Raw genomic sequence first — 12,521 nt, 5'->3', positions numbered from 1 at the left:
TATTTGGAGATCATTAATCATCCCGTGTTGGACAGGAGGCCCCTTAATCCAGCCCCTCCTCCCCCTGGACTCACCAAACAGGCCACAGCACGGGCCTCCGCCCCTATCCCCCATGGTGTTATCAAGTTTCAGTGGTTGTAACTGTAGCACAATAAACAGAGGGGGAAGGAGAATTGGGTGGGGGCAAAGGAGGAGCAAAAGGACAGAGACAAAATGCAATTTCCCAACTACAATTTATTGGTGCATTCTGTGTAAAACGTGCTTCTCCGTTCTTGACAACTACATCCATCTTGAGAGTGAGAGACCAGAGAAACTAGTTGAAAAACGTTTCTCACGTAAGTGCAGATAAAAAGTGTTATATTTGTGTAACCACTGTCAGACAAAGCAGCAGGTCAAAAGGTTGCTCTAGAATGAAAATCATTTTAGCTGCTATACAGCACTATCTAAAATGTTGCTCACAATGGCCAGTGTTTTTGTTGTTAAACCAAACAGCTGCTGCCACTTTCCAGAAGTTGTGGGGTGTTAACTAAAGGAAAAGGGGGCCGTATCAAAGAGCCAGAGAATGTTCCTATTGTAGTGTGGTGTTTGTACAGAGGGCCCGCCTGTTACGAGGGCCAGTGTGACGCTGACCGGGGAGTAATATAATGCATACATGGATCCCCCAGAGCCCATTCATGGTGTAATTGGTGTGGACAGAGCTCTCTGTCTCAGGGTTACAGTTGGTGAACTTCCCCTCATGTCCTGCTGGAAGGCCACTCTTCCCACACCATAATACAACCAAAAATTTCCAGCTTAACCTGGACAAAAAATGTTTCTTATTTTTCTTAAAAATTGGAAGGAAATGGCAGAGGCACAAGCTTTCTCAATTAGCTGTTTGACCTTCTCATCTTGTCAGTTTCAAACTTAAATAGCAATGATTTGATTTAATAAAAGAAAATACATTTCACATGGCTAAATTAAATTTAGTGTTTGACTTTCACAACTAGGACTGTATATCAAACCAAACGGTTACAAATGGTTAAACCATATGGTCCCTGGATACATCACTGGCTGCCTCAATGAAGCTTGACAGGAACAAACAGTGCAGAGCCACTGACAGTAGATTTGATTGTAGAGATAAGGACAAATAACATCTTCATTATGCTCATTACCATCTCCCCTTCCTCCCGTCCTACGTCTCCCGACAAATCACACGTTCCCATCAAGACCACAACGACTTAATGCTACAGACAAGTCCGGCTTACCCCTTTATTACTGTTAACAGAGCTAAATCTTGTACATGGGGATTTTCCCCTAAAATAACTCTTAAGCAGCGATACACCATGGGGTCCCTCTTAAGCTCAATCTACACCACCGGTTAAGAGTGTCACACTGGGATGGATCTAGCCTGTGCTGTCTGTGACGTGTGAGGCTCTAGCTGGAGAACGAGGAGCTAAAACACTTGTCTTTACCCGCTGTTCCTCCCTCCCTTTTTGACTGGTGATTTCACTGAACAGGAGTCTCTCTCTCTCTCTCTGCTTCTGTCCATCACAGCCTGTGGCCATTAATCATCTCAAGTGGACAGCGCTGACAGGCAGTTGGCTGCATCACTCTTATTTTCTTCCTCTTTTTTTTGTCTTTATAGCACACCCGTAGCTCCCGCAGCCTCTCTTGGCCCCCTCTCCTGGATTACCTCTTCACAACCCCACCTCCTGCCCTGAACCCCATCCCCAATGAGAAAGTGGCTGGGTGTCAAACCAAAACAAACAATCACCCATCTGCTTAATCGAAATCTTTGAGGTGGTTAATGGCGTCGAGCCAGCGTCAAAGCATTTCTTTGTGCTCCCAGAGGGGGTGAAACAGCAAAACCTGTAATGGATATGATGATCAGTAATGTTGGTGTGACTCACGAAGGCTAATATTCTCCACCCGCACTCTTCCAACACGAGCAGCCAGAGTGCATTTACATTACATTTACATCTCAGGTCATTCGCTGATGTTTTTATCTGCACCAAATGGTAGGAGGTTCTCCAGTATATTAAGGCTGAGCTCATTGAAAAATAACACAAAACATATAATGGTGAAAATTATTCTGAGCATCCAATGATCTTATATGATAAGGGAGTAGTAAACAAAAAAAAAAGAGCAAAAGAGGGAATGGAAGAGAGGGTCTGTATGTGAGTTTTCTGCCATTTTTGTAATGCACAGCCCATCAATGGGCCCCTTCACTCACAGAAAGGATTTAGGGCAGCTGCTAAAATTCCTCAACCATTAACACACACACACACACATTAGCATGCACACACACACACGTGCCTGTTTTGAAGAGCACAGGCAGGAAATGGGAATCCCTTGTAAGTTTTCCTTCCGCTGTTGCTTTCCTCTCAAGGCCTGGAGGCCCCACGACGAGGTGGGAAAAGCACTTCACCATTTGTCTCTCTGTCCACAGATTCCACTGGTTTTCACTTAACCTGACAATCGACTTTGCGAAATGAGCTAATACTTTTTAAGATAAGGTCAGTTAAATGAAGAGGGTGGTATCTTCCCATATCGCCATTAATTCAGTTCTCTTAGAAATCCCACATAATAGCACTAAATTAATTAAAAATAATTTCTATAGGCTATTACATTTAAATAGAGAGTAATAATCTTGTCCTTACATCTATGATCTATGAATCGGAGGGAGGGGTAAACACAAAGTAATTAGAGGGTGCCATCATGAAGAGTTAGCCAGGCTTGCTCTTCATCTCACATACTCAAGCACTCAAAACAGCAAAAAGGGAATCCTGCCAAGCAATTTGTTCCCTGTGATTAAAACTAGAATTTGAGAGAGCACAGAGGTTAGCCAAGTGCCTCTCGTCTTGAAGGAGGGGTCAACGAATCAGTAGAGAGTGGGTGAAATTATATCCTACCCACTTCTACAATGGTTGCATCAGGTCTCTAATGTCAGGAATAATGTCACAGTCACATCCTGCTTCCATATTTAAAGCACTATGGCTGTTTATTCTTCACCTTTCCAGGTATATCTTTTGAGAATCTCTTTTTATTTTATGGTACCCTTTAATTTTTTCAAATAAAAAAAACACTTAAACAAAAACTACTATCATTATAACCTTAATTTCTCACCATATTATTTTCCTTTGCCTCAAACTTGTCTATTATGGATGAGCATGCAGTTATACTTGTTACAACTGCTGTCGAGCACTGACCCTTGCACTCCCTCACTACTGGTCACTTGTACTAATGATGATATAGGAACTTGATCCATGCAAGCCGCTTCCAGTTGCACTTACTGTGAGTCACACTGGAAATGTAATTCAGCTAAACAAGTTAAACTTAGCATAAATGACGACAGCTCTAATGATCAAAATCTAATACTGTAGTTAAAGGTCAATTATTGTTTTGTTGTCATTGCTTCAAGTTGGGACAGTTTTACTAATTCATCAATTTTTTATCTAAAATCAGTGTGTTGGTCAAGATGCAACAATGACACAATGAAAAAAACACAGGCTTTTTTATAATTAGTAATCACCCTATTCTTTTGCCATTTTAAGTATGTGCAAATGTAGTGAAAACAGAGTGATGCGGTGCGGTCTAATCAGCCAGTTATCTCCTGTCAGATGTCATTTTAGTCAGCTTGATGGATTTCTCTCTCTGACCAGCGTGAGTAAAGGGTCAGCCAACTGCTCCCAGTGTCTGCCACTGGACAGAGATGCTAACAGGGCCCTGACAGATCCTGTCCCTCCCTCTCTCTCTCTCTGTCTAAGCTTAATTCATCACCCGGCAAACAAGACCTGCGGGTGCTGGGACCAGACTAGACGCTGCTGCTGCTGCTGCTGCTGCTGCTGCTGCTGCTGCTGCTGCTGCTGCTGCTCTCGTGGATATGAGCTCAACAACATCTACATGTATATACAAACAAGAACCCACACATGCACGTCACATGCACACAAAGCCCTATAAACAAATGTATGAACCACACCATCATCATCTGTCATACTCTGACAAAACAAACTATGCATCACTTACAGATTCACATACATACTATATCATCATCATAGCGTGTGACAAAACATGAGTCACACACACACACACATACTATCATCTCACATCATGCACTGTAAAAAAGCATTTGGTGGTAAATATAATCCATGAAAATTGTTAAAAAATGTATTCACTGTATTAGTCAACAAGTGAAATATATAATTATGGGTAAATTCTACCTACAGTACCCAATATAAAAAAGTCTCATAAGATCTACCCAAAGACCATTGGCCCTGCACTGCAATGTGCGCCTGCGTCTGGTCAGGGTCAGGACCTTAGGATGTCTGTTTGCGTCAACGGGACGTTGGCACTAATTTACTTCCGGCTGCCGTCGTTGAGCTGCTGGACTGAAGGTAAGGTAAGATTCTTGTTTAACTTGTTGCTATGTATCATATGGGGAATATAGAGTTAAACTTATTAAATGTTAAGATCTTACACAGGAGTTGTTGTTGGCGCGTTCCTGCGTTATGCGCTGTGCATGCTTAAACTGAGTTTGAATCGGCACTAGTCACCTTGGTCGTTTTTATTTTTAAACAACTAGAATAATGGTTTGTAGATGGGAACTATTAATAGAATAATACATATACATATAAAACATTACATTACAATTCACAACAAGAATCAAGTGAGTACAATTTGCTTCAAAAAGCTAAAACTACAAAGTGCTACATGTAAGTGCAACAACTATATATATATATATATATATATATATATATATATATATATATATATATATATACCCTCTCTATTTCTCCCTGTCCCCTGAGGCACTCTCCGCCTTGCTCTTCGAGCTAAAATCAAAACAATTCAACGGCTCTCAAGGCATCTGTTCCAGTTCCATTACTGCCATATCTTTACCTGTGTATCCTGTCAATCGACTATACCTGCAGGTGTTGGACAGGTCTGTTTGCAACTTTCAGGTACGTAGATTTTCAGAGGAAAAGAAAATACTTTAAAACTTTTGTCACCTGATGATGTCATGGCTTTCAAAGCTTCAAATTGACTCAAATTGAGATGTATGTGTGGGGCATAAGGTTAGGATTAGGTTGTTTTTTTTTAATTAACCCAAAACCTACTGATGATCCTATTTTGGCATCAAAAGTGATGACATATCCTTCCAATTATTTTGTGAAGTGCATGAGTCCCTCCTGCAGGAAAGCATCCTCACAACATGTTACTGCCTGACACCCCCGTGCTTCACGGTTGTGGCAGTTTTCTTCGGCTTGCAAGCCTCGCCCTCATAACCCCGAAAAGCCACTGCCTCAAAATGATCACATAAGGTACTATAGTTCTAACCTGCACATGGGGACAAATATATAACTTTTTAGAGAAATGTCCTTTGGGCTGATGAGACAAAAATGTTGTTGTTCAGCTGTAATGACCTGACCATTGTTATGTGTAGAGGAAAAAGGGCGAGGCTTGCAAGTCAAAGAACCGCATCCCAACCGTGAAGCGCAGGGGTATCATGCCAAGGCATGTTTGCTGTTGATGGGATTGATCTATGCCATCAACCTTGAGTATCCCAAAACGCTCAAGAACATCTTAAAGTATTTCAGAGACTTTTTCTAGGGCTTGATTGAGCGAATTTCACAGCCTCAAAAGCTATAGAATTAAATGTTTGCATTGAAGTTCTTGCACAGACTGATGTTATCCTCTTCATCAAAAGTCCATATATAATTTCAGGAACTTGCTGTAACTGATCTTTGTTTCGTTGGCTCTGATTGATCACATCAATCTTTGGAATTTTGTGGGATTTCGTTTTTTGGAAATTGATTACATTTTTTATTTATTTCTAAAATACCAGTGGTTTGAAAATATTTTGTGATCCATGTTGTTGCAGAAGCTATAGAACATTTTTAGCTGTTAATGGTGTGAGGACTGTGTTGACAGTTAGGGGGCAGGGCCCTCAAATCCACATTCACCCTCTTTTATTTTTTGATGATTTGATTGACTAAAAATTGTTGACATGATCAATACCAGCTGTTGTGTCTGAAAACAAGTTTTTGAGTAAATCCCCCTTTCCTGATTAAGTAATGGTTAGCTAGTCCTATTAAGTAATTATTATTGATAACAATTAACTATGTTAACAATTGCCTACTTACAAATCAAGTGTAAATATTAATACATTTTCATGGGTAATTATTTGTGTAATGTATTGATAAATTTTAGGTAAACTTTACCAAATGTCTTTTAGTGTTTCATAGCTGTTGAATTTAGGTACTTTTTATCCAAAATATGAAATTAAATCTACCCAAACAAACTAACAAATTGTTACCTTAGATTTATTGGGTACATTCTATAGGTTGTTTTTTACAGTGTAGCGTGCCAAAACATAATGTGAGGTATGCAGCACTGTAATAACATTGTGATTCATCGTGGGAGGTATTGCTCAAGCCATGTAACTTGCTTGGCAACAGATTTGATTGATACAAGCCTAAGTGCTTTAGCTGCCTTGGTCAGAGGGGTCTTGTGGGCAGTGTCAAAGCAGCATGCGGTCAGCTGAGCCTCCACAGCTGTTGGCCAACTAAATAAGTTAGACCACTGTCATATCCTCTTGGCTCTGATACTGCAGAACCATAGGATCAACGGAGGCAGATCTCACCTGCTGACCTCTTAAGGCCTTTACTCTTGGGAGGGAATTAGTAAAGGATTTCTTAGGCAGTGAGAGTTACAGCATGTTTTTTTGAGTTGATCAGTGACACAGCACACACCAACAACCATGGAACGATCACAGACATATAAAAGACCAAAGACACAAAGGAATTTGTACTTTCATCTTTGCTCAGTTTTCATGGGTTCTGATGATTGTATTGCCATATAAACCAGTTGTGTTGCAGGCCTAAACCAATCAATCTATAGTGAAATCCCAGATGCCTTGTAAAATATATAACAACCCCCTCCTCTTGCTGACACAGGAAATGACTCTTAACAAATGGAAGTCATGTGGTATTTGCTTTTTCCACACACACAGAGGGTGAGAAATTTACTCCAACCGATATATCTCTGGCAACTGTTCCATACCTGCACTGCATTTCATAATGCAAATGATCATCAATAGGATTTTAAACTACTTGCATGCTAAGTGACAAGAAAAAAAAAGTATTTATTTATGAAAATGTATAAAATTTTTAAAATGAGGTAGTCTGAAACCATAGAAACCCAGATGTTTCCATTAGGAACTCCCTGACAAACATTTTCCACAAAACTCTTTTAGAGGGTCTTCAGGAAACTGTCTTTAAACCCAACAGAAACTCAACATAAGGTGTATGTCAAACAGCTGGGAAAAGAAAATATTTGCTATGGAGAGCACGAGTGAAGGTGGCATGCAGTGCTGCTTAATATGATGTGGATTTCTTGAGAGCATGCTTACCTCTTTTCTGCATAAAGGTGAAAAGATCATCCAAAAACTCCTTCCTTTTGGGGTCACTGTCCAGCTCATACAACTGAATGAGAAAAATAGATCATTACTTATTACTGCCACAATGCACTGCTCAGTCCATTCAACATGATACACTGTCCCTGAAAGTCATTGTCACTCCAAAGTGGAAGGTAAAGAAAAATATTTATTGGAAAATGCACCTCAGAAATATTCTTTATTTGTATCGTTTGATCAGATTTGCAGTTGCTTGAAAACAGTGGGCTAGTAAGTTTTTGTGTCTCTGCAATTTTCGTTGAAGTAGAAATAGTTCTTTCCTCTCACACATGTGCAGAGCATAGTGTACACGCATGTCAATGGCCAGCTGACCGTTGGCTGTTATCATTGTGGTGTGCTGAAGTGCAATTTAACAGATGAGGTGAGGCGACACATTCGTCAGTGCAAGTTCTTTGAAGTTCTAGTTTCAGAGCCATGGAGATATATTTAGAGCTCTATGTGTTGAGATTGCTTTAAAAGGTTAACTTGTTTATAATTTCCACTACTTCAACTTTCATAAAAATGAATGTTACTATTATATAACTGGTGGAAAGGTGTCTTTTTTAGTTGTCTCATGACTGAAGCCATTCAGTGGTCACATTTTCCAATTGCTCACCTTTGCAAAGTCTCTGGAGGCCTCTCCTCTCCCCCTGCTGCTGTCGGCCTCATCCGCCCAACCTGCACTGCCATTCTACAACAAAAGACAACATGGATATGGTCAGTAAATAAACACAAATAGAGAGGATCAAGTGGGTACTGGGCTCATGTCACTATCTACAAGTCTTTGAAAAATACTACATTCATAATACACGACAGGAAATGAGGAGAGTTTGACATGAAACCAGTTCCCTAGCTGCTACTGACTGGGGACATTCCACTGGTTGCACTACGGGTACAGTGAAAACGGCTTGGTGATCACAGATATAATGATTAAACATTTATATGGATCCAAAGGCTTGGGACAGAATCGTTCCTATACAAATGCTGTTTAAATAATTTGGTGATCAAGTTACCCGCTTACAGTGTTCATTTTGGGTCTTTTCATACATCTTTGGACCATAAAAAGTATTTTTTTAAGGTTTTTACCAGCTCTGATGAAAATGTCTAAGTTTACAAACTGTGTTGTTTCTATTCAGTCTGAGTTTGTGTGTCGGAATGTGTGTTTGTTTGGGTCAGTGAGCGAGGGAGAGAGATAGAGAAAAGAAGAGAGCGAGCAAGATGGGTAGATGAATGAATGCCCTGAAGAAAGATTTGACTCATTAAGAAAAGTATTGATCATTATGTGATGATCAGCGTTGATATTGTAGAGTCATTTCAAACAAATCAACGTTAAACTGTAGGAAGTCAGAGACGTCAGCTGAGTCAGTGTGTGGATCTCTGTGTGTGCTTGCATAAGGGAGTGCACAATGTTGCCTTCCCTCAAGTTCTGGGAATGTAATATAGAAGCTACACAATGCGGTTATAGTAATCAACTGTTTAAAGTGATCATTTGTGCCCGGGACAAACGTGATCACTATAAGTGGTTTCCACTGTAGTTGCAAAAGTATCATATTTGAGACTTGATTTTGAAGCCCTTCCTTCATAATTAAGTGTTTTCATCTGCAAAGATCCCATCAGGCTGACACTGACAGTAGCTCGGAAAACTTAATGCCGGGCTAAACAACTATTTGCTTGTTACCACAACTGCCAACATTCTGCAACACAAACACATGAAAACTAATATATACTCAAACTCAGAGAATGTATTATTCCAGGGGTTGGAGTAGTAACCTCTGGAGTTATTGTGCCCCTGAGCTCCCGTTTACCCTCCCCCTTCATCCTCAAACATCTCCATTTGACCTAAACCATCTGCATCTGGGCCTGCCCTACCCCCACCCATGTCTTCCGACCCAGCTGGATGCAAGGGCCCCCCATCCTTCAATCTTAACGCAGCTGTGATGGGTGGCCAAGTTCATAGAGTGTAGCTGGCTGTCAGGAGGGGCCAGGGGAGGGTAGGCTGGTCAGTAGCCCGGGTGCACACACACACATGAGCAAAGGCTGATCATGGCCGTCTGCATGTTTGTGAGTGCAGGGGGGTGGGGCAATGGCCCCACAAGACGGGAAGGAAGGAAAATAGGGGCAGAAAGGGGTGCACGGTATGTGCCGAACAGGAATGTCTCCTAAAGACAAAACCTATAAAAGCATCAGGAATCAAAACAAGATCCGTTTGGCGGGGGATGTTAATGGCTGCAGCCCAGGGTCTAGTTTCAACCAGGAGCCCATTGGTCAGTGGCAATTACATGGACTGAAACAAGAGCTAGGGGGCAAAGGTTGTCAAGGCCCCTGAGAGCAAGTCATTTTCACCCTCTCACTCTCTGTACGTGTAAAGGTTGTCAACATTCATACTCACCAAACAAATATTCATCAGCCATCAACTTGCAGACCCACTGCAAGTAGTGTGCTTCCAAGTTAAGAGTGTGTTCCTACTTTGAAATACTGTCATGCATGAAGATGGATGTTATGGAATGAGATATCTGCAATTTACAACAACCAGGACCCTCTTTCACACAATGAAACTAAAATGTCTCCAAAATGTTGATTTTATAAGGTGACATCAACCTGTACATTCACATTTTGAATTTTTTCTTCTATATTGCAATTAAAACTTTTTCTACAAAATGTTATGTGTCCAGTATGGAAAAACTAACACTTCTTTTTTTATTTAAGCACACTCTGCTTTCCTTTAGAAGAAGATATTGCCCTGAATTTTCAGCTCATAGCTTGTGTTGAAAATTAATGTACTCATTTCTTATCAAAAATACATGTCGCTGTCAACTGACATTATCTATAGTATGTCACCGAGATTACGACAGGATCATCATGTGAAGGTAAATATACAGTATGGTACATTTGGAGGCCTTATAGACCTTTGCACACAATTTGACCACCTCTGTTAACCTTTAACCATTATAAATGATTATAGCAGAAGATAATTCAGTTTGAAGCCATGTATAATCTCAAATGCTTGCTCTTGCATGAAAAAAAAAAGGTTAGCATTTGGCACCTTCCAAGCGCTGGATGTTCCTTTTTCAATGGGCCAGAGGTTGACAATCTGTTATGTAATCAGTAATCAAACAAGGAGCCATAGAGCTGCATGGGAAAAACCATCATCATTGTTAGCAAGTTTATGTACTTTGATAATGTTGCACCTGTGTGTAATTCCAGTGGTGTGTACAGAATATCAATAGACGGGTTTAACAGCAGGTAGAAAACATCTTTGTGAGAATGTCTCATCTGATAAACCCCCCCAAAAACTCAAATCTATTGAAATTTTTTTAACAACATAAGGACCTGTGTCTATTATGAAGATATCTAATGTTGATTACATTCTTTAACAGATGTTCTTATCCAAAGAGAATGACTACGAACCTTCCAACATTAACCTACACTACAGCTCACAACATGGGAAACTGAACTTCAAAAGAAAAGGCACTGGGAGCTGGGTTACTGGCCTTGGATTTGTTAGGGGAACACAAATGTGTTTATACACAAGCCAAACTCACGCACACACGGGAGACACATGTACCTCCCTGAGGGACACTCTGTATTATGGGAGTGCAGGGGTCAAGGTGTTCCTGACATCAACAAAGAACAAAGGTCTAAAGTGACAGAACACTGTCCAGTCAGTGCCAGACTTTTGCACAGCGCTCCATCCCCTCCTCTGCTTTAAATACAGTTTCTGAGGTACCAGTCATACATGAGATTTGGTGCAATGGTGGACCATTTGTGTCATATTGTCAAGTTAATGAAATAACAACTGATCTTCCACAGATGTGAAGGACTATTGATTATGTGGAGAGTAGTTGGAGATTATTTTGACAGTAGCCCTATTATTGTTCATGTTATGGTCATTGTCGTTACAGGGTCCAAAACTTGTTAATAGCAGGAAGTCCTCCAAAGTTCTGTCACACGATGCAGCAAATGTCTATTATAGCATAAACATCTGAGAATTAACTTTAAAACTTGGTTGTTACCGACAGATGTGACAAATACAGATGCTGTAGCTGTCATTTGTCACTAAAAAACAGTTAAACTGCATCTTTAGAGAACCTGCCTGCTTCTCGAGTTGGTTCAAAAAAAGCACAGTAATTGGAACATGGAAGCCGTTTATCAGGAATAGACATGTTGGCTCTTGAATTGGGACCTTGGTCAGCTGAGGAATGTTAACACTATGTTGTTTTTGTCAAGTTAGAGTGGATTCTGATGTTTTGGGACCACTCCTTATGATCAGTCGCCTCAGCCCCTTCATCACATCCAGCACTCCACCCAGAAATGACTTGTTTAAAAAAAAAAAAAAAGACATTCCCACACCCTTCTTACATGCATGACAGAGACTTGGAGGCTTGGCTTGCCACATGAGAGTCATAATTAAATGATATAAAATGACTGATGTTTCTCTTAATGGTTTTGAACAAAGCGCCTTCTGTCTTTTTATATTTAAACAGTCATAAAGTGAGACATCTGAAAGTGTATGTTTGCAAACTAAAATTTCAATTAGGTCAGATTAAATTAAATATTCAAATAAAGCATTACACATATCTGCGGGTCTATTCCTGTGAATGCTAGTTTGTGTGTGCTGAGAGGAGGATGAACAGAAGTATTCATATATTTAAGCAGCCACTGTTTCCTATGTCTCTCTGTCATGCTGTTAGCAGGTTTACTGGCCAGGCGGTGGGTGGCCTAATCACATTATGGCCATACGTGACGGACTGGCGCAGCGCCAAATCAGGGATAAGTATAAGGTGACCTTTTTTTTTCTTAATTCAGATGAGCAGCACTTAGAAACACCATGTCTCTCTGTTTGTCCTCTTTCTAAAATACTGTATTTTGAGTGCAGCAGGGTTGAAAAAGGACAACCCTTCATCTACAGCAAGTTGACATTCTTTGCATAACCTTGCATCGGACAAACCTCGCAACACACTCCTACTTGAATGTAGATGCATAGCCTGGGGGTAATTCTACACAGCCATTATAGAAAGATGTCTGGAGTAGAGCCACCATTTTAGTGAGGCCAGGCATGCCGGAACAAGAAGGGTTAATGGCTGCTGCT

General features: G+C 40.5%; 1 protein-coding gene across 2 annotated transcripts in view; it reads right to left on the bottom strand.

The window, feature by feature from the left end:
* Positions 1-12,521, bottom strand: part of LOC109625057 (AT-rich interactive domain-containing protein 3B) — a 51,501-nt gene that overhangs the window by 20,641 nt on the left and 18,339 nt on the right. For both annotated transcript variants that reach the window (XM_020080105.2, XM_020080106.2), the window contains exons 3-4: positions 8,049-8,123; positions 7,391-7,463 (exon numbers count right to left, since the gene is read on the bottom strand). In XM_020080105.2, the coding sequence (XP_019935664.1) occupies positions 7,391-7,463; positions 8,049-8,123 (148 nt within the window). The remainder of the gene's footprint in view (positions 1-7,390; positions 7,464-8,048; positions 8,124-12,521) is intronic.

The sequence above is a fragment of the Paralichthys olivaceus genome, chromosome 1, assembly GCF_024713975.1.
Source record: "Paralichthys olivaceus isolate ysfri-2021 chromosome 1, ASM2471397v2, whole genome shotgun sequence".
In the NCBI taxonomy this organism is placed as follows: Eukaryota; Metazoa; Chordata; class Actinopteri; order Pleuronectiformes; family Paralichthyidae; genus Paralichthys; species Paralichthys olivaceus.
Note: the sequence above shows the minus strand (reverse complement) of the source record. Positions and strands in the feature narration are given on the sequence as shown.